The sequence below is a fragment of the Microchirus variegatus genome (assembly GCF_963457635.1).
Source record: "Microchirus variegatus genome assembly, chromosome: 8".
In the NCBI taxonomy this organism is placed as follows: Eukaryota; Metazoa; Chordata; class Actinopteri; order Pleuronectiformes; family Soleidae; genus Microchirus; species Microchirus variegatus.
The window spans coordinates 13,175,235-13,197,985 of record NC_139809.1 but is presented as its reverse complement, the minus strand read 5'-3'; the positions used below and the strand labels follow the sequence as shown (position 1 = coordinate 13,197,985).

The following is a 22,751-nucleotide window of genomic DNA, read 5'->3' as shown; positions in this document are numbered from 1 at the left end:
CTGTTTTGAAGCATCTTGGCTTTTTTTTAGTGCTGGGATGTGCTTCTTAAGGTTAGCTTAGAGCAGGGGTTCTCAAAGTTTTACCTTGACCTGAGGGCCAATTTAGGAACCCAACATTAGAATGAGGGCCGCCAAAGGAAAATGAGGAAAAAAACTTGAAGAAATCCCATTTGTAATAATTCTAATGACCAGATTGCAGTTCTACAGTTTACACTTATTGGTCTGTAACCAGTAATGTCCAATAAACATTTTACAAGCTCAGTAGCTCCTGGATTAAAACTATCAACTGTAATTCATTTCGGGTCGCCACAAATGTTTCTGCGGGCCGCCATTGGCCAGCGAGCCGCACTTTGAGAACCAATGTCTTAGAGTTTACGTGACTCCCAATTGATAAAATGATTCTCTAAAGCACACGCCCGTCACGTCATTTTATGTGTGAGTGATTCATTAGTGATTAATTAGTCTTAAAAATCTGTGTTAAAATAGGTCTTTAAGGCGTACGTTGACCATAAACTACATTTCCCACAATGCACTGCGATTGCGCTACCCGCAAAGTGATGGCACTGCCACTAGATCGCAGAGTATGCATCATGCGACGAGTGAAATTGAATAAGTAATAAATACAGAACTGGCAAACTGTCCAGGGTGTACCCAGCCTATCGCCCAATGTCTGCTGAGATAGGCACAGCACCTCCCGCGACCCTCTGGTGGAGGATAATGGATGGATGGATGGATGGAATAAATACAGAAAGTTATTTTTGCAATATGTTACAGAGTAGTTACCCTTATTTTACATTATATTCGGTTTACATTTAGTTACCTTTATTCTGTATGACAGTTACATCTGGCTCTTTGAGGGTAACCATTATGCTAATGTGGCCCTCAGTGAAAATATAGTTTGACAGATGTGCTCTAAAGTAACGCTAAACTTTAAAAACAGAGGCACACATACGCAGTACACAGGAACGCTAGTTATTTGTAGCACCGCTCTTTTCGTTTGATAAACAGACCGCTCCTGTTTGACTGTAGGCGTGCTAACCTGGCGCTAAAGGAGCTAACGCAGCTAACAGAGCTAAATGGTGAACAGTTCCTTGACGACCGCTGCCGTGGCACGAAAAACTGCGTTACTTTAGAGACTCATTTTAACAATTAATGACGGTGATGCCATTAACGTGCCCAGCACTACATATTTTACTATGTTTTAATAGCAGATGCATACGACGGTAGCGTTAACATTGCCTCCACTAACGTGCCTAGCGCTAATTTTTTTGTGCTCATGAAACCACAGCTCTTCCGTTAAACATTAGCTTCTTCTAGTGATAATTACTCACGATAAATGGCCAAAACGTGTGAACCGTTGCTTTTAAAATGCTACTTGTTGATTAAATTGATGTTTTCAATGTGTAAAAAGCACGAGCTGTGGTTTCGATCCGCCTCGTCCCGTCCACTTTTTCCCATCCTCTAAAACCCTGAGTTGACACGTATAGCGGTGGCGTGGTCTTTATGGTATTGACCAAACCTGACTTTAAAATCAACAATCCACATGTTGCCCCTTTTATGTACTCACCAGCACAGTTACTAAAAGGCGTGTGAAACAGGACACTGAGGTGAAGCTTTCCTTTCTGTCTGGCTGCTGTGACCACAGGCCTGCTGGGATCATTTGCTGCTCTGGCGAACTTTGTGATTACGAGCGTTTCAAAAGGAGCCCAGACTCAGACGCGAAGGAACAAAAGCTGGGACGGATTCAAGGGCCCGAGGAAATGAGAGCGATCTGGGGGTCGAGGTGAGGCCGCTACTTCAGGAGCGACAGCGGGCGGACGAAACGGAGATTGCTTTTGGTTCTTCGTTTAGAGCACGGGGGCTGACAGATAAGCATCCACACGCCTCATTTCAGCAGAGAGCAGGATATCACCATGTGGTGAAATAGAAGAGTGGGAGGCATGCCACTGATTAGGAAATAGCTTTAGGGGCCTTGACTCATGAGCTTGACAGAGCAGGGCTCCTCCATACTTGACACTAAACAAGTGTATCGCCCATGACTTCTGGCACATGCTGGCAAGCGCCTCATGTGCTGCGGAGGAAAGCGTTTTTTTAAAAGAATCCAATCGTAGATGTCGTCTGTCAGCAGTCAGGATGCTGTTATTTTTAAGGAACGTGTGTCGTTGGCGAGACGGTGTCAAAAACAGAACGTCGACATGACTCAGTCACACCGGACACCAAGACTGTAGCTTTGTTCTAACATATTATTCATTCATTTGGGAGGGAAAAGAGGGAAAATAGTGATTAAAAAATAATGTGTGAAAACGGCTTGATTTATTCCCCAAGAACAATGACACCACGGTTGGAAATTAAGGGTGAACAATTACGCACAATTTTACTCAACACAGACAACTGCAATTTTCAACTCGCAGGAGGCGCAATATTTGTTAATCTATCATGTGAGATTAATTGTCTTCATCTATACATTGTTCTCCAGACTAAAGAGAACGTCTTTGTTTCTCACAGATCTGCACAAATATCACACAGTAATCAATAGGGTTGAGAGGGAAAAAAATCGATTCACATAGGAATCGCGATTCTAATCATCCACGATTCTGAATCAATTCATACACTTCAAAAATTGACAACAAAGACAACAAAAGACCCACCGGTTTCTGTTATTTGTGTGCAGTTTATTTTTGTAAATCTGGGAGAAAAAGGCAGCTAGCCTAAGCTAAGTTTGTATCTGTTTTGAATGAATAAATGTTAACTTTTGTCTTAAGTTTGCCTTTGTGTGATCACATTATCACATTATCTTATACAAACTGTATTGTTTTGATGCCATAATTTGCCTTAACACACTATGCATTGTATACATTTTTGGAATCGAGAATTGTATGAATCAAATCGCGAGCCTGAGAATCGGAATCGAATCGTGAGCCACCCAAAGATTCACATCCCCTGGAATAAACATGTTTTTCAAATGAAAACGAGAATACTATACTCAATCGCAACTAGGCATTGATTCAAAACCGTTCAGCCCTGTTGGAAACCTCATAAAGACACTTACCTTGTTTCATTTCCAGTTTAAGGATGTGTTCCTCAGTCCTGCTCCTGGGTGTTTTGGATGTTTCTCCTGCTCCTGCACACCTGATTCAAATGTCAGCTCATTATCAAGCTCTGCTGACGACTCATTCATTAGAATCAGGTGTGATGGAGCAGGAGAAACATCTAAAACATAGGATTGAGGCTCCTTCCTAAAAGATATCAATATCCTGAGTCTTTTTCTGCCCGTTTTTAAAATACCTTCCTTCTCTTTTAACGATGTTTTCAAAAACATTCCTTACTATACTCGTAATTATCTTTAATTTGATGCATGTCATTATATCTTAAGGTATGAATTAATGTGCTATAAATAAAAGCATTGTTACTATTATTTCATTAGCACTATTCCAATAAGTGGAGCAGACCAGATGATTAAAAACAAAGGCCTCACAATAAAGAAAAAAAATCAGCAATGACCTAAATCTATCAGTATTTTGGCCGTTGTCGGTGTTTGGTAATTTCCCAACCTTCTTTCTGAAAGACAGCTTGCAGGCACCGGCGGTTTTTTAGCGTGTTTACAGCTCCATTCTTTATCTCGGGAACAAAGATAAGATGTGCACACAGAAGCGTGCATGCAAAGGGATTTTTTTTTTTTTTTTACAAAACAAGGCACCAGACCCCCGGACTAATGATTAACTCCTAGAACCTAGCACCACAGAAAAATTATATCAGAAACTGACATAAAACAGGCTGTAACTGCGAAAAAAAAGGATTTAGGCGTTTTATGTTTTACTACTAAGGAATTACATCACCTGTCCTGTCTGAAAGTGGATCCTAATGACACATAGACGCACACGCACACGTCAATCTGTGCTTACGTGTCTGGCATACCTTCACGGTAAGGTAGCTCGGAGGGGAGGTTTTTATGATGACAACGGCGAGGACATACAGTCCATGCTTTTGTGCTTTTTCACTTCCTATAATGTTCTCGGCAGCTGTGTGTGGGTGCTGACCAACCAGCTACACACGCAGAGGGACCTGTCTGGACACGGCTGCTGCTGCTGCTGCTGCTGCTGCGTGATGCAATGGCACCTGAAGATGCAGGGCACACACACACACACACACACACACACACACACACACACACACACACACACACACACACACACACACACACACACACACACACACACACACACACACACACACACACACAGCTGCCACTTTTAAACAAAAACACATTATCATGTGGGCGGTCAGGTCGTGCTGGGTATACAGGCACAAAGTGCGTTTGACATTTTGCCCAACACGCAATCTCTTCGTGGAATCCACCCCCACCCAACCCCCCGAAGAAAACATCACATGGAGATAAACATTTAAGAAATAACCGACTAATCATGCTGAGATCACACTTTACCCCAAAAAACAATGTTTAAAATCACTACTTTTGACATTTTTAAAAAAACTGATCATCACAATAGTTGGTAGTTGATCTGCAATTAATGGAATATTGGCCACCTGTTACTGAATATGATGAAAATAGGACAAAATAATATGATTTCACTGTCTATACATGTATTTTAAATCCTCCATCCCGTGTGGTTGGAATAGAAATATTGTACAGTATTAATAAAAGGCCCAAAATGTGATGTATGTGAAAAAGTGTCGCTCCAGTGAAAACTTAGCTTCAGTCAAAAGTGTGTCTTTACTGTGTGTGTGTGTGTTTTTTTTATTAAAAAGTGAACTTACTGTCTGTAGAATATGCAGACACCAACTTGATTCGTAGTTTTAAGTTTAGTTTCAGTTGAATATTTGCAATAGTCTGGATTCCAATGGTTTCTGAAAGCTAAAAGCTAACATGTGGTTGTTAGGGTAACTTTACTCGCGCTGTTGCAGGAAGCCAGCGAATCAGCGTCTTTGTCACCAGAGAGGAGAGAGTTGGAAAAACATCCAGTACATAGTTTCTATTTTTTTTGGCCTGTTTTTGGACATTGAGACAAAGACTCAAACACAGGTTATTGTAAATATGTTTTATACTGTTGAAATTTCAAACTGAACATAAAAAAAATCTAGTGTTTTTTTTCAAAATAAAACGTTCAATTTGTTAATTCACTATTTTAACTTGCAGTAAACTGTAAATAACTGCCAGATATTGAAAGTTATTCTGGAAAAATGAAATGAAATGCTTAGCCCTAGAACACCATTGCCGGGTGGTGTTCACCCGAGCAAATACATTTATGTGATTTTCATGAAAACAAAGTTTTCGTCTTCATTATTTTTTTTGCTCCCAAATTCCTAATTTTCCAGTCATTTTTAACATGATGCTTTTCTTTCATTTTGTTAGACATGACACAGTTAAAAATAAAAGAACACTACTCTACTAAATTTGTCATGTATTTATTATCTCGGGTAAAAATCACCCGGCGTTAGTGATGCTGTTTTGAATTTGAGCGACAGTGTTCTAGGGTTAAAATAAGCAGGTGTTAAAGGTGGTTAAAACACAATATATCTTCAACATGTGAATTGTTTCTTTAATGTTATCATATTATGTATCACGATTATTAACATGCAGCTATATTTGCAAGGTTTCAAACCAGGAAATCCTGGTCCAAACATAGACTGCGCTCTAGTTTAAGTTGGTGTCCGGTCGGTTGATTAATGTGTTTAGCTCAGGTCTCTTTGCTCATCAGCAGCTCGTGGCTGCACCTGTGTTGTTCTCCCACAGCTGAAGACAATCAGACCGAGAGGTTAGAAAGTCAGGTTCACATGGCTCTCTGTGGGCTCTCTGTTGAGACTGGAAATCTGAAATGAGTGTATGTTGTTCAGCCGTTCATTGTGTTTACTCCCTGACAAATGATTCCTGCTTCACTTTTAGTGTTTGGGTCCAGGGTTTTTATTTGGGTGGGTTTATTTTTTAGTGTCATGGTCACTTTGACCCCTGACTCTCAACCAATCAACAATTATCAAACCCATCTGTTTTTTTAAATCCGAAATATCCATATTTTATGACCTGTCCCCGTCCAATGCATGGGTTAACTGAACAGCCCATGTGTCTCTTTGTCTAGCGTGCTAGCATCTCGTTAATAAGAGGGAAATGAAGCCTTATTTACTTTTCAAAACACAACAGGTTGTTGTTGTGCTGCTGCTGTTTGTTTGTCAGTCTGTGCACCGTCAGCAGACTCTTATTTGCCCGCTGCACACAGTAACACGTGATGTAGTCACGCAACAAAATGCATTTTGTCGAGGTGAAATTTCAAATTTTCGGTCATAAAAGTAGACGAAACGACCAGATTTTGACTCATTTCTATTTAAATAGTAGCATATTTCACCTGTGCAATCCACAACAAGTGCACAGGATTTCTCTCGTTTTAGCAGATTTTTACAGATTCACAGTTCAGTGGAATCACAGCCTCTCAATTTTTTTTTTTTACGTCTCCACCGGCCACTCATGTTGCAGGAAATATACAGTAACACCCCCTCCCCCCCCCTTGTGTTCCGATCATGGGCAGAAAAGTGCTTTTGCAGAACCTTTTTAATAGGTTTACAGGAAAGCTGAACTTTTAACTTTTTTACACGAGTGTCATCACTTCATCCATTCATGTCCACAGTCCCAGCTGACACCAAGTGAGAGGCAGGGGGGTTGAATTTTGTCCAGAGTGAGACAAAAGTGGAACTTTTTGTGTTTTCATTCACTGTTTTTGGAGCTGCAGTGGAAGCATGTTCTTAAAATGACGATTAATAACGGTGGCGATGTCAGTCCACATCACCTTTTCCAGTCATTGTCTTGGAAAATGCCTTTTTAAGTGATAAGTGATTAAGAAATTTTTCGACACTACTAATCGGCATCCTTGACTCAAAACACCATGATTTCACACAATGCGGCATGGTGTATGGTGGTATATGAGAGATTCATAGTGTGCAGGAAGTCACACATTATTGTCTGTCCTACCAAGTTTTCACAATAAAGCTTTGTTGAGGAAAACTTGTGTTAATTAATACAATTGGGGAACGAAAATACTAGCATGTTTTTACTTTGAAACGTTATGTTTTTGACTGATATGGACATTGTAACTGTGGTGAAAGATCATTTCAAAAACTTGTTTTATGCAGGATATTCAGCTGCAACTTCACCAATAAATGAATTTTACACACAAAAGTAAGACGTTCACTCAATGCTCACATACACACACATGTGGGTATGTACTGTATGAACCTGTGTGTGTGTGTGTGTGTGTGTGCCTGCACATGTTACTGTTTGTGTGAGACAGATAAATGCAGCACGCACACACACACACACACGCATGCATGCAGAGTTTTGTTTATCTTGACTGAGGCTTACAAAGACAACATTGAGAAAAGGGACAGGACAGGACAAGAAAGTAGTATTTTCATTCTTTTGTTCCTTTTGCTGAAGACTTAGCCGCTATCTGAGAGCAACACTGGGTACAGCAGCAGCACCCATAGCAGCTTAGCTGTGGCATGAACAGACAAGGGCATGTGTGAGTGTGAGTGTGTGTGTGTTACACAATTTGTGATATCTGTTGTTAACAACCAAAAAAACAACTTTACACATCTGTAACGAGCCGGTGGTGTCACTATGCCAAAGTTCATAGAGCGAATCGGTTATTTTTTCCATCATGGCACATCATGGATCCACTGTTGCCTCAATGAGTTATTTCAAATGTGTTATTTTAAGAACATCATTGTTTTTAATTCCTTTTGTTAAGATCAACCTTAAAGGTTTACATTTGGGAAAATTCTGTCTGAGATAAAGCAGCAAATGTATTCTTTATAATTTATATTTATTTTTTTTGTTGGGCAGTGTTGACTGTTATCTCATACAAAAACAATTTAACCCTGAGAACACAGTGCGTTTTAAAGTGCATGTTAAAATGTATTGTGTATATATAGTATTTTACCAACTATATAAACACACCTGAGCAAAAACTACTCAAAAACGTTGAAATGTTGGTGAAATTTGGAGTTCAAAGTTCACTTTATGAACAAAAATTTAAGAAAAACGGTCTAGTTTGTGACTTCTGCACAAATGTTGCTACTTTTAATCACTAGAAGAAGAAGACAAAAAAAATAGATACATGCCACGTGGGCATTAAGGGTTTAAGAACCTGATCTGTCAGTTTTCATTATCAATTATATTTCTCTATAATATAGACTCATAATTCCACCCCTGTCTAGTCTGTATGTGATGCTTGTAGCTCTGTTCTGGCTAAAAAACATTTTAAATGACAGATAAATGACCTAATACCAAGAGCAGCATAAGAAAAATACAGCTAACTGGAGAAAAGTAAAGGTAACTGTTTTGCGCACCAGCCTCAGTAAAGCTGAGGAGTATTTGAAGTGAACAAATACCAAATAAGAGATGCCATGAGCAGGCTGAGGCATGTGGATCTCCAGCAGCGTTACATCCACAGCAGAGACCCCTCAGTGACACAGTGGGACCAGGTCAGGTCATCCAGTCATCTGCACAAACTCTTGCAGTGTGGAACAAAAATAACCAACAAAAAAAAAAACCTGACAACACGTGCACAGAACATCACAGGGGCTCCGGCCGATGACTGACAGATCGGTAATTGCAGTTGTTACAGAGCGTATACGAGATGTCGAATTTTAAAGCGTTGGCACAGAAACACGCGGTTTACAGTGTTTTACAGTAGCTGCGAGGCAACCGCTGAGAAACTCAAGTATACGTTTCATGTTAAAGCTCAGTGTGAAATACAGATTAGAAGCAGATGGATTGCAACGAAAGAAAAGGGGTTTGTTAGTGTGTGGAATTATTTTTTTTTTATCTCACAACACACTTGACTATCTTGTATTCTATCTTTTTTTTCCTCCTGCAAATTCTTTTCTTTTTCAGGAAAGCAAACCATTTACAAGTGAAGTCCTTATTTTAGTGAGAAGTTTGGTTCGAGCCTAAATATCAAAATTAAATCAACTCTTTTTTTTTTTGCTTCGCAGTGGATTTCCTGAATTTCAAAAATGCATTAAAATTATTCCTTGAGAGGTTTGCAAATATTTTCAATGGATCCTTATTCAGGGCGATGCTGACTATGATTATGGAACATTTCAAGTCATTCCAAGATACTTTTTGTTTTTTTGAAGAAAGTCAGCTCACTGTAAAAGTGCATCAGGTCAAATAAGTCATTTCCTGAATTTCAAAAATTAATTAAAATTATTCTTTAAGAGGTTTGAAAATATTTTCAACGGATCCTTGTTCAGAGTGATACTGACTACCAATATGGTAAATTTCAAGTCATTCCAAGATACTTTTTGTTTTTTTGAAGAAAGTCAGCTCACTGTCAAAGTGCATCAGGGCAAAATTCATTAAAATTATTCCTTAAGAGTCATTTCAAGATACTTCTACTTTAATCCCTCCCACTGTCAAAGTGCATCAGGGCAAAATACTTTATGTGGTTCAACAGTGACCTCAGATGACCACCGTATACACTCACTCTCCTTAAACCCTCTGTTACTGAACAAAACTATTTTAAAGGGGACAAAGGGGAGAAAACTAAAAGCAAGGAGGGATAGATTTACAGAATTAAATGTCCATAAGTCGACACTGACGTCACCGGCAGTTTACCCACTTCACTTATATTAGAGCTGTATAGAATTCAGCTGACAATTATTAATCAAAGAAATGATTGCTATTCACTGTCTTTTCCTACAATCCTAAGCAATACCTATGCTGCTGGGATGGATCTGGGGAACTGGGTGTGGTGCTGGGTGCTTTGCAGCAAGATTCAACAGAGCACCTCCTCCTCCTCCTCCTTGTTAGTGGTCATGTGGTTTCAAACCTAAATGTTTCCACAGCGGTGATGTGGTGTTTCATTCCAGTTTCACTGAAATTTCAAAATGTTTCCCCATGCCCCAAAAACTAATGTTCTAATACAACGGAGGAGGAAACACATTGAGATGACGCCAGTGAAAAATGTGACATTTAGGGCAATACTTGGCTGTTTTATTTTTTTCACGTTTAATAAAAAACAATATGCAAAATAATTGAATAACTGTAAAAATCCTGACACGCTTAGTTCCAACCACAGGCTACATTATGTCATTAACGCTGCATCGAGTTCTGAGAGGAACCTTTTTACTGTAAGTAATTGTCTTTGTTGTGCAATTGTGCAAATAAAATGTACCCTTGCAGCATCTTGGAAGTCACAAAGCAGGATTTGTTCTATTTCATAATAGATTATTAACATTTGCTTGAATCGATGAGCGACCGTGGCTGCTTTTCTACGGCATTTCTTCTTCAAAGCAGCATTTAAAGCTTGTTCATTTAAACAGGCGGGCTAATTAAAATGACTGTCGGTCAAATGCATCTCCCGGCTGGAGATTATATTACACACACGGCGTAATCAATCAGGCTGAAGATTCAATTTAAAAGCAATCAGCATTTGGTGGTTTCTCTCAAATCAATCGTAATCCGATGATAATTTTGACCTCGAATGTGGCTGTTCTTTATTTTTAGAGTCTCCAACGGCTCCGCCCCCCCCTCTCTCTAACCCTCTCTCGACTTATGGGAATAGAACGGCAGGCGTGTTGGTGCTGGATCAAATCCCCGTCATTTGACTTTGCACACACTCCATTACCCAGGAAAACAGCCAAACTAAAAGATTCCGTCAAGTCACAAAAAACATCCCGAGGGTTGGATCAATGGTATGAGGAGTGTTTTTGACAACTGTGTATTTACACTTTATTAGTGGAGGAGAGAAGCAGGAATTATCTGTTAGTCATATTCAATCTTTTATCATCTAATCAACTATCATCAGTTGGTTTCCTCCAACAAAACTCATCAATGTCTTTATCTGGCATCACACACTGAAGTCCAGAGGAGAATTCAGAGGATTTAAATGTTGATTATTTATGGCACATTTTCAGAGGCAAACCCTATGTGAAAGAACAGCAGCAACAAAAAAAAATGGTTTGTTACCTTCGGACGTGCACATTTCTGTTTGTCTGAGTCATGTCATTTGAGGTATTTTAATGCACAAATCCTACTTATCATAGTTTTAGCTACAGATGGCCTTCTGGCTAACAGAAATGTTCATTAATGTACACCGTCGCTGTTCAAATGAATCAATAAAGCAGCATTAGTATTGTGGTCAGTGTTTCCCAAACATCCTAAAATGTCTTGTTTTGTCCACAAACCAAAGACCAAAGAGTTTAACACACAAACCAATTGTCAAAATATGTTTATATAATAATAATCTTTAATTGTGGGCAGGCCTTGTGGGGAACTGTGGTCAAACCAACTAAGTTTTAAGAAGCCCCCATTTCCAACAGCGGTGATGGATCCTCCTGCTTAAACTGTTATTGCACAGTCAAAACCACACAGTAATATTGAATAACTGCCAGATATTGAAAGTGGAAAGTTATCTTGAAATAAAGGGCAGAAGCACTCACTCACACTTGAACATTTTTGGACAATTCTACCGCCATAAAATCAAAATAAATCGAGACGGCCCGAATGGTGTCTTAGGGCCAATTCTTATCTTAACCCTCAAGCTCAACCCTTAATCTTAACTGACCCTCAAAACCAAGTGTTGAGGGTTATTTTGTCACTTAGAAATGGGACACCCCTTAAATGCAGATACGTCTTCAGACTGTAGGGGGCAGAAAAACGCGAAAGCTGCGTCCAGTCTGTCAACTCCAAAAATGAAGAAGAAGAAGAACACATTTACGTCACGATTATTTATTACGATCCGTTTGTCAGTCAAGTTATTAGGTTGTCAGTTAGTTATAAGATGATACTCATACAAATACCACAACCACAGACATATTCAGCTGACAGTTACTACACACCACGGCTTATTGAAAAGTAAACCATAGCAAACGATCGATTGTCCGCACCGGCCAGCTATTGACAAAAGATCGTAAAATCAATATAAATGTTACGCAACAATGACGTCAGTAATCCATAAAATGGGCCTAAACTAAGATAATACAATGGTTTTCATAGTTTTATTAACAAAGAAAATACTTAATTTGTAGCCTACTCGTTTCGCTGCTTTCGGCGCCATCTTTGTTATGTTAAAACATGCAATGCATTCTGGGTAGCCCTTGCGCCCAAGGGTGGTCTTGGAAAATCTCAATATTGAGGACAATACAGACCTTAAACTTGCCCCTCAACTTAATTTTTCTGAGAATCGGGACAGCACTTGCACTAGAGGGAGCGCGCATTTTTGAGATTGAGGGTTAAGCAAGGAATTGGAATTCACCCCTAATCTGAAATTCAAAAAAACGAAGACGTTGATGTCAACATGCCATCGAAGGAAAACGACAATTGTGTTTTGTGTAACTCAGAGCAGCCCGATGACAGAACTCGTCCTGATGGAGAGGATTAGAGCGACAGATTTGCACCATCACACCGACAGCTGAGAAGAGTCTCCACAACATTTATCAAGTCTCGCTGCCTTTACTGAGTGAAGAGGCAGGTCTAAAGCTGACATCCGCCTCTTAAAAACATCAACATCCTCCTTACACTGAGGTGAAATGAAAGTTAAAACAACCCTTGTCTGCGTGCTTAAGTATGCCTCCACAGAAAAACACAACTTTTATGAATATATGGTTGCGCTTATCTCTCCAAAAACCCTCATGATAACAAGAGGATCAACCTGCCAGATGCCACTGAACACAAGTCATAAATCTATTAAACTGTTAAGGAGTCTGCTCGCTTTTTCTTTTTTTAAACCTGGCAGCCGAACAGAAGAGGATACGAGTGAGATTGTCAGCAATAAAAAGAGCCATGCATGGAGATTAAAAGCTCTTTCAGCTGCAGCCACTCGCCACTTGACCTCCAGTGAATGAAGATGCTCCGTATTTCTGTTTTGCGTCACGTAGAAGGAAGTCAGAATAATCTTGAAATCAACTATTTATACACAGTTCCATTATACAAAGGTGCCATATGTAAGAATGTGGCCAAAAACAGTAACTACATTCAAATTCAAAATACCAAGTTCTTTTAGGTTTCGTTTTCTAACATAACTGGCAACCCGTGGTCACTCGGCAGCTGAGACTCTACTAACTGCAATGATTGGTAGACGGCGGTAGGTGGCGCCACATGCCAAACCGTGATTTCAAAACATAAACATGATTTGCAGTCTGCAAAATATATATTTTTTTTAATGCAAACATTTTGGCTGTACTGTTGTTGTTGGTGAGTTCAGTTTGTTATATGAACATTATTCCTGAGTCTCTGTGACATATTAGGAGGATTTTATGGCCAGTTGCTTTAGATTTATTACATAATGCACCTTTAAGGCTGATTCCTGTGCAACACAACGCTTTTGACCCTTCTGTTACCACCATCGTCGCCGACAGGATTTGGCATGTGTACTTCTCATTATCGTAACTCCTTGACTGTTTGTGATATCTAGAATATTCAACCCTCATGTGGAGGATAAAGAGGTAGAAGGATGGATGGATGGATGGATACCAGAAAGCAGAGAAATAGAGCTTTGCGCCCATATACTTGTCATTACGTTAGCCCATCAGTACTTCAGATTCACCGGCGTGCCAGGCGTTCTAAATGGTTGAATAACTGCCAGATATCGAATGTGAAAGTTATCTCAGGGGGAAAAGGGGCATAAGCCCTCACTCATTTCAGAATAAAATCAAAATAACTGACTGAGCTGTCAACTGAAAAAACACAGACACCAAACTGTCATAATTCATTGCACAAAGTTATGTTCGAGCCTTAACTTCTCTCTGTTGCTCAAACTCCCCTCTATTATATCAACAACTTCATCAAATCCATCCATTATCATGATGATCGAATGTAAACTGCTCACTGACACAGTGTGTGTGTGTGTGGTTATCATGGAGATGACTGACACCTCTCAGCGATGCATGAAATTTGAAAATGACAATCTTTAAAAAAGTGTTGAAAATTGAGATTTAAATCGCAGCGACGCTAAAGATTCCTGTGGTAACTTCTAACAGCCGAGAGACGCTCCTGCGCGCTCCAGCTAAACTAACACCATTACCTAATATGATGTATAATGAGAATAATGTGTTGTTACAGTAGACGTTTGTGTGCTCATGCCATCGCGGTGAGATCACATGGCAGAATAACAACAGCTCATAGTTTGGAAGCAGGAAAGCATGAAGAAAACAGGAGCTCAACAAGGATCAGAGTGTGAGAGAGGACACTCGGCCTCTGACCTTTTGACCTTTGCACATTTTCAAAACACCGCAAACTTTGTTCACCGAGTTTGAGAGAATGCTTCACATCTCGTCATGAAAGAGACCAAGAAGCCACGAGGGTGGTGTGTTTTTGTTGTTGTTCTCTTTGACCGCTGACTCTCCTTTTTCCACCTCCAGCTTAGTCTTACTCATAATCAGTGGAATCATTGTTCAAAATCACTGATCTAGAGTCTTTCTTTCTTTTGCAATGGCCCGAATAAAATAATTGGATCATGATGCATCAATCAAACTTCTATCTGAACCTATGCTAGTACCCCTCTTCGTGCACTAATCACGCATGTTTAGAAGACAACACCAGAGTTTATGCTAGCTAGGTGCCAACAACAGGCGTTGGTTGCAAATGAAAGACCTTTTTTTTGAGAAATCTACAGCCAAGAAAAACGCTGATGCAGAGCGATTCAAGACCAGAGTGAACATCGGTGCAGCGTTTGACGACTGAAAGCCCAGAAAGGGCTGCAACGTGATGACTTAGTGCATCTGTTTCTACTCAACAGGTAGATTAACTTTATGTCTTTGTGATCTTTTGCGAGTATTTTCCTGTTTCTCGGCATCACGCTGTCTTATAAACAAGAATCCAAAAAAGTTAGCAAAGAAGCTAGCGTCACCGTAAAGTACCGAAAGTTCCTGTGATTCGGAGGGAAATCATGATACAGTTTTAAAGCCATATCTTCAGTGCTCTGATTTAAATCTGGGAGAAACCTTTCCAGTACCCCACATTACTGTGTTCACTTGCTCGCTAGGGAAATGCTAACAACGGTTAAAGACAGAAGTTTATCCCAAAGACGACATCACTGACAGCAGCTTTAACAACAAACACATGTCACGTTTCTGCTTTTAAGTGCTTGGAAGGTCCCAAAGTGTCAGTACAGTCCAGACCACAGAATTGTGACGTGATCAAATGTGACACCTCAGAAAATCGAAAATAGCTCAACATCAACCAGGCCACAAAAAAAATGAAAAATCTTCGGTGTTAACTGATGCAACTACTATTTTCTCACAGGTGCCGGTAACAGGTGGGCATTGGGGAGAAGGCCTCGCCAGCATGGCGAGCTGCCACAGTGGGTCGGAGGGGGGCAGATCATCTTCCGCCCAGCTGCTGATGCCCTGTTATCCCCGAGCCATTCATCACGGCTCGCTGAGAGTCAGAAATGCGCTGCCACTCCAACTGTCCGATGCCAAGCATTCCTCACTTTCTCCAGTGACTCTGTGCTGCTGATAGCTGATGTCAGGGCCACGCCGGTGCACCCAAACATCCACCCACTGCACATTTGCATATTTGCAAAGCGTGAGTTTGAATCGGTTTTATAAGCTTAACCACACGTTACCCTTGAATTAATAAGACCACGCTAGTTTTTCCAGGATCTCCAACCCTACGTTTTAGAGATCTCATCATATCTGAATTGTTAGTGGTGCAATTATTGTTGCATGGTAAACCAATCTAAGGAGTACTGTCTTTACTTAAACAGTACTACACTACTTGAGTTACCTTCTAGCAGTGATGTAATTTTAAAGGGATATTTTAGGTTTTGTGAAGTGTGGTTTCGAGAGGTGTGGCCTTGACCCTGCATGACACAGATATGATATGATATGAACTGCGACTGGGGACAAATGAATACAAATCTAGGTCAGGTGAAGTCTCCACTTTACCTCAACAAAGGCAGCGCATTCCTCCAGGGAACTGTATAGTAGTAAAACAGCTAATTCTCTCCACTAAAGCCCATACAGAAAATCAGCTATTTCACATTATTTGCACACAGGACTTTTGTGCCTTTTTGTGATTGAAATACTTTGGTCAGTTTTTTCTAAGTGACACAAGCTTACCAAACAGGGCAGTGGTCGACCAGCAGCTCCCTTGTCCCCACGAGCTAAAAATGCTGATTTTTCTCTATGGACTTTGGACTACTGGAGTATTTGACTGGGTGCACCACGAACAAATGCTCAGCTGTGCAGAGCCATGTTTATTTCGTATCTGTTGCTCTCGTAGTGGACGTTCATGAATTTAGTGAAGGTATACGCCATTAAAGTGGGAAAAAAAGCCAAACTTTTCGATAATTTATGACTATATTTCACATAATTTCAAAATTAAAGTGTTTGTTTTGATACGGAACGATTAATAAATCACAATATTCATCATGGAAAATTAATTTAAAAAAGTGTTATGGTGCATGGTTGTCATGTTAACATCAGCAACAAATGTTCCCACTGACGAAAGCAAATGCAAACATGTTTGAAATCGTTATACAGAAATATGTACTCGTGCATTGTGACGCGGGAAACGTACGCACAGACTGTTTTGACAGAGGTCTTCTGCCTCAGACTCTAGTGTTACTCCCAGTATGTGCTTGCCTTTATGACAACAACACGGCGTACGCTGAGCACCCAGGAGACTAAGGTAATGCACTGCCTGACGATGGTGACTGATGGCGAGGTTGAGTAAAGATGAAGCCACAGAAAGCACTCGTGTACATATATCGACAGACCCGGTCTGCAGTTAACTTCATGTCACTATTGATCAGAGGCTTCGGCTGATTGATTGGGTCAATGTTGATGGATTGGAGGAGAGTGAGCAGTGAGTGAGTGAGTGAGTGAGTGGTTAAGTGGCTCACCTTAACTACTGCATTATACACTATCTGAACTGGAACAGTAACTGTTGATTTTCAGCGGTAGCTTGAGCATTTATATATATATGTTCCAGTCATTGTAGGACAATGTGATTATTATTACTTTTTCTATTGTTGCCTACAAAAGTGTGCAGTTATTTAATTTTTGGTTTGAATCATAAGACATGGTCAAGGCCTGAGGTGCCCATGAGCAAGGTATCCAACGATCAATGCTCCCAATGGGCAAAGATGTGTGCTGCCCTACTGCTCTTACACCCGGATTTGTGTGTTCACTAGTGTGGAAGCCAGCAGTGTTTCCCAATCCTGGAATGTTTGAGATGCTTCCCTGCTGAAAAACACCTGATTCAAATACTCGGCTCGTCATAAAGCTCTGCAAAAGCCCACTCGTCTGAATCAGGTGTGTGTAGTGCAGCAGGGAACCATGCATAGACAGAGGAGTGTCAGTGTTTTTCTTTCAGCAGCCCACTCACTGCAGTAAAATCACATTTTTTCATTTAGATACATGAATGATAGTAATTAGAGGAGTCAGAGGAACCAGTTAGGATCACAGGTCATGCCTCAGTGCCTTTTTCAAGGACATTTACACACACAGTAGATGCACTGACTCACTGAGCACACAGTTAGTGAAGCAGTCTAAGGCCATCAACTCTACATGATGATGGTAAGAGGCTGATTAACTTTGTCTGAAATATGAAAAAAAAAAAAAACACTCGGCTACTGATCTACACTCCAACATAAAGCAATTAAGTAAGAGTTTCTGACTGATGGTTATAAGCATACCATTCTTTGAGGAGTCACAAAAAGTTCCATGCATTATTTTTGAACAGGTATGCGATTGTATGTGATTTTATCAAACAAGTTTTCCATATTTGGGATAATCGTGAATTGGGGAAATTTCACGTGAGTGACTTGGAAATGCTTTCAAACAGTCCTCGTGACTTATTTTCAAATGCTACATGAAGGGCTTGGATCTTTTCCATCATTCCTCATTCAAAATATGTACGTCATGTGCGATGCAAAAATAGTTCAAAGCATATTTTTACAAGAAATAATCCAACAAACCCAACAAATGTTCATATTATCCCATGCCTACATGCAGATACAGTGGAAGCCACTAATAAAGTCCCTTTTTGGGTAGTTTTGCTTAAAGTAAATAAGGAAAACGTTTTTTCCAACGCCTTTTCCATCTTCCTTCTGCATTTAAAAATCACTGATTTTGTATTTCCCTCCAAAAACCAATGCAAAATGGCCACTCTACAACGGCCTCCCCTGCACAGTCACTGCCACCCCTCCACAACCAGCACTTACCATGTTATAGCAGGACTTCTTATCCGATCCAGTGAAGTGAAAGGGGTCCACCGTGTTGCAGCTCTGCATGTACATCTTGAACATGTTGTTGATGTGTTTGAGGGACATGATGCACACGGCTGAGTTAGGAGTCGGCTCGGGAGAATTGGGCTTTCCTTGCGCGAAGGCGGCGAAGAGCACGTCGTCGCCCTCCTCCACCTTCAACTGCCTCTGCAGTTCAGCGTCGTTGCCCACCTTGGCGACGTGGGCCGCCTGCAGGATGTTGAACACCTTCACCTTCACGTCTTCTGTGGAACGCCGGCGCCTCTTATGCGTGCTAATGCACTCGAGGGGTATCTCCACATAGCGGCGGATCACCAGATCTGAAGAGCACATGCGGACAATGCGGGTGTGGTAGGCCTGAGAGTCTCTGCTCACCCTCTGCACGGTGAGGAAATAGGTAAAAGGTCCACTGTGGAAAGAGTGAATGTAGCGCAAGTAGTAGTTTCCACGCAGAGATGGAATCAGGTCCATGTACGAGTCGCTGGAGAAGAAAGTGAATCCGTTTTGGCTCGTCTTCATCTTCCGCAGAGAAAGGGTGTGCGGTGGTGGTCCGCCACCTGGTAGACTTTCCGAGCCAGGGATCTCGGAGTTCCCGACAAAGAACTTGATGACGTTGCTCTCCACGTTTAGCACCTGAGAGCCTGAAGGACTGACCACGACATCTGCGTCACTGGGTTGACCAATGCCTTCTTCCACCTTGTCTGCGAAGCAGTAGACCTCCTCGTTGACGGTTTTCAGACTAATGTCGTCGTCGAGGACGTGGCGGCGGCACACGCCGTTGTCCGCCGAGCCGCAGCTGTACAAGCCCTTGTCGTAGATGTTCTCCACCACCAGGGCGATGTTACGGTTGTCCACTTTGCCGTTGCTCGATGTCTGACCGCACGTCTTGTTGGCAGACAGCGGCCCCGTGTGGTACTCGGAGATCTTGGTGAGGTTCGGGGCCAAAGCGTAGATTCTGTTCACAGCCCCGACGTAGATTATCCCGTCAAGCGTCACAAGGTTCTGAATGGGGAAGTCGGCAGTGAACGTCGGGAGCTGGTAGTTGACCGAGAGGTTGAGTTTGTTGGTCTCTGGTGATTTATCACACTGGCCCAGCGCGGTGGGGCACAGGGCCCACAGCAGCATGACGCCATGAAGCAAACCACGATTCATCCTGTTCCAGAAATAAGAGACAGGAGAAATGAGTTGGGGGAAACACAAAGACCTCGAAAACATTCATCATTGATCTCTCTGAATAGGTGGCCTCAATTGTCTGGAGGGAGAACGTTTAGCGCAATCTGTGCTGAATATGGAAAAGGAGAGGAGAGAGAATCTCTCTTTTTTTTTTGTTGCTGTCATAAATAGAACTGTGTCAGGGAGTAAACCCAGGATTTGCTCACTTCACCACAAAGCAGTGAAACCAGTCACAGTGAAGTGACTCCACTCTCTGTGGTGACACACACACAGTTTTTCTACCAGCCTCACAATCGCCCCGTGCTTCTACTTCTGAATCCCACTGACTTACAGAATACCAGCAGTGAGCGGTTGTGTGGTGGAGCGTAACTCTGTTCCCCCAGTGACCACAGCAGCGAAAGGCAAAAACAGTGAATCACCCAGAGACTTGCCTGCTGTACCAAGCCCTGTCTGCAGGGCAACGCAACCCCGCCGGGGCCTAAGTTTAGACAGTGAAAGCCCAAGGGAGCAGACATAAACTCAATTAAAAGACAACAGACGGGGAGGGAGAAGGCAAAGTCCTGCGAAATGATAAATAACCCAAGCGACTAAATGGTAATCCACAGGGAAATGCTTTTAGTGGAGAGAGGGAAAGAGGGAGGACGACAGTGAAGCATTTGCACAATGTGTGTTTGCATGCTCCGTATTTGGATGCGGTCTTAACACAAAAATCCTGATGAAATCATGCAGCCCTGTTGTGTTTTTTTTTAATATATATTCATGCTCACGGTGATGTGCCGTGATTCTCTGGGTTCATATTTTCTGTTTAAATCAAACTTTGTAGAAGTTTGATGATCAAAGACATGTTAGACTGTCAGGTGCATGCAGACGAGCTCATGTTAAAGTTTAAGTGTCGAAAATATCAATAGTAAGTGGTAAAAGGCATAATGTAAGAGAGAGGAGGAGACTTTAAGGATGCTGCAGAAAGAAAGAGGTTCTATTATACAAAATTTTATTTATATAAAAATGTTAGTTTCTTTATTGAGGGGATGTGAGAGTATGAGTAAACGTATTTTGGTCATTATGAGTAATGTTTGGGGGGCATTATTTTAACCTGCACCTGCACCAACATTTACGCTTTTTTTAAACAAGGACAAAAGGCAGAAGGAAAACAGAGATGAAAATGTTTTGAATGGAAGATGAGTCATGGTGAAAAGTCTCAGAAAACACAAATGGGAAGTTGGGAACGTGGAGTTTGAGAGCCAGAATAAACAGAGTGTGGTGCTGTGAGGAGATAGAGAGTTTTAAAAGCAGAGATGTGATAAAAGTCACCTGTTAGTGAGCAACAGTTCTTTGTCCTCTTGGTTCAAATCATATTCCACTGGTGCGCACAGCAGGAGCGGGACTTCTTGACTGACATTCACATCCAATCCCGAAAAAACGCTGGAGATTTTTGTTTTTTCCCCCCCTCTTCGCTTCTGATTTATGAAGAAATTATGATTTAAAAAAAAAATCCAGGGTGGAAAAAAAAGAAAAAACAACAAAGATCCGACAGGTTGTTGTTGTTCTTTTAAATAACTTGAACTCCAGCTGTGAGGATCAACTCTGACTGACTGACTGACTTCATCCAGCAGAAACACTCTGCTGCTGCTGCTGCTGCTGCTGCGTGCGCTGAGCTGCGCTGCGCTCACTCCAAACATCAGTGCTCTCCACTCGTGGCGCGTAAAGCTCCTCCTCCTCCTCCTTCTCTCCAAAACTCCGTGACGCGCGTCCAGGTGCTGCTGCTGCTGCTGTCTGCTGAGGCTCATCCACTCAGGTGAGACAAGAACTCGACACAACTACAGTAAACTCTGAGCTCCACTTGACACAAAAGCAACAATTACTGCTGAATTAGATTAATTAAGAGGGAATTAACACAGAGGCTGAAACACTCAAGCCTATAATTATTAGTATGATTATTAATATAATAATTCATGGGTTAGTAGACATTAGTCTAACAGCACACACAGAGCAATGAACTATACAATACATAACATGCACATGGATAGTTTAAATAGTAATAACAATGATGATAATTAACTTTTTATTGATTTGAAACGGGTCCACAGAGAGAGTTTCAGAGGTGACTGCAAGATCTTAGTCATCTTTCATGTTGAAGCAGGACTCAGGAACCACCGCATGAAGTATGAGGCATGAAGGTTTTAATATGAGGTAACCCTGGTAACCAGTGAAGTGAGGATGCAACAGGGTTTTGTATCTATTTATGATCTTTAAAGGTGCCATATGTAAGAATGTGGCCAAAAACAGTTACTACATTCCAATTGAAAATACCGAAGTCTTTTAGGTTTCATTTTCTGACGTAACTGGCAACCCGTGGTTGCTCGGTAGCTGAGACTCTACTGACTGCAATGATTGACATGCCAAAATATGATTTCAAAACATAAACATGATTTGCAGTCTGCAAAATATTATTTTTAATGCAAATATTTTGTCTGTACTGTTGTTGTTGGTGAGTTCAGTTTGTTATATGAACATTATTCCTGAGTCTATGTGACATATTAGGAGGATTTTATGGCCAGTTGCTTTAGATTTATTACAAAATGCACCTTCAAAGATGTTTTTTCTGCTTAAAAAAGCAACTCTTTCTGCTTTAAATGTAGGCTGCCGAGAGAAGAGACATATAAGCGTGTGGAGGAATGTTGTTGCCTCTGCTCTGCAGCAGCTTCCACCTGCCTCTCTCTCCACACTGAGTCACACACTGACACATGCAGGGTTGTCATGTTAAAACGGCTCACTCAGCCCGAAATAATGCTCCCGGTAATAAAGACTAAGCTGACACTAACTCTGTGTGTGTGTGTGTGTGTGTGTGTGTGTGTGTGTGTGTGCGTGTGTGTGCGCACCTTCCTGAGTCATGAATCACAGTGTGCAGCACAAAAAGAAAGACAATTTCCTTTTGTCCCACTTCCTGAAAGGAGGGCAGTTGGAATGAAGACTGGAAACCGTGATAAGAGAGTCTGGAGTTAATAGGAGCAGAGAGGACACACACACACACAAACACACACAGAGGTGATGGTTTAACAAGACAGACACAGATAAGGGGGGGACAAGAGTCTTCCAGTAATGAGGGACCTGCTTTGTTACATCCTCTCTTATAAACCTGCACACGTCACTCTCTCTGTGTCTCAATGAGCTAAAAGTGTCAACACCAGACCAACACGTTCCTCCGTCCTCGTCTCCCTTCAAACTTTTAACAACACTCCTGCGAAGCTCATCTGCTTTTAAATGTCTGTCTCCGGCGCTGAAAACTGACATTTCTCTGGACAAACCCCTCACAAATCCATCTGTCTCTTGGCTCCCGATTCGCCACTGATTTCC

At 41.3% G+C, this 22,751-nt stretch overlaps 1 protein-coding gene across 1 annotated transcript in view; it reads right to left on the bottom strand.

Moving 5' to 3' along the window:
• met (MET proto-oncogene, receptor tyrosine kinase) overlaps positions 1-20,757 on the bottom strand; it is a gene marked incomplete at its 3' end in the record, with an annotated part of 81,679 nt that extends 60,922 nt beyond the window's left edge. Inside the window, exons 1-2 of the mRNA XM_083893925.1 lie at positions 20,709-20,757; positions 18,183-19,377 (exon numbers count right to left, since the gene is read on the bottom strand). Of these exons, the coding sequence (XP_083750051.1) occupies positions 18,183-19,376 (1,194 nt within the window). The 5' untranslated portion in view covers position 19,377; positions 20,709-20,757. The remainder of the gene's footprint in view (positions 1-18,182; positions 19,378-20,708) is intronic.
• Positions 20,758-22,751: the final 1,994 nt, after the last annotated feature.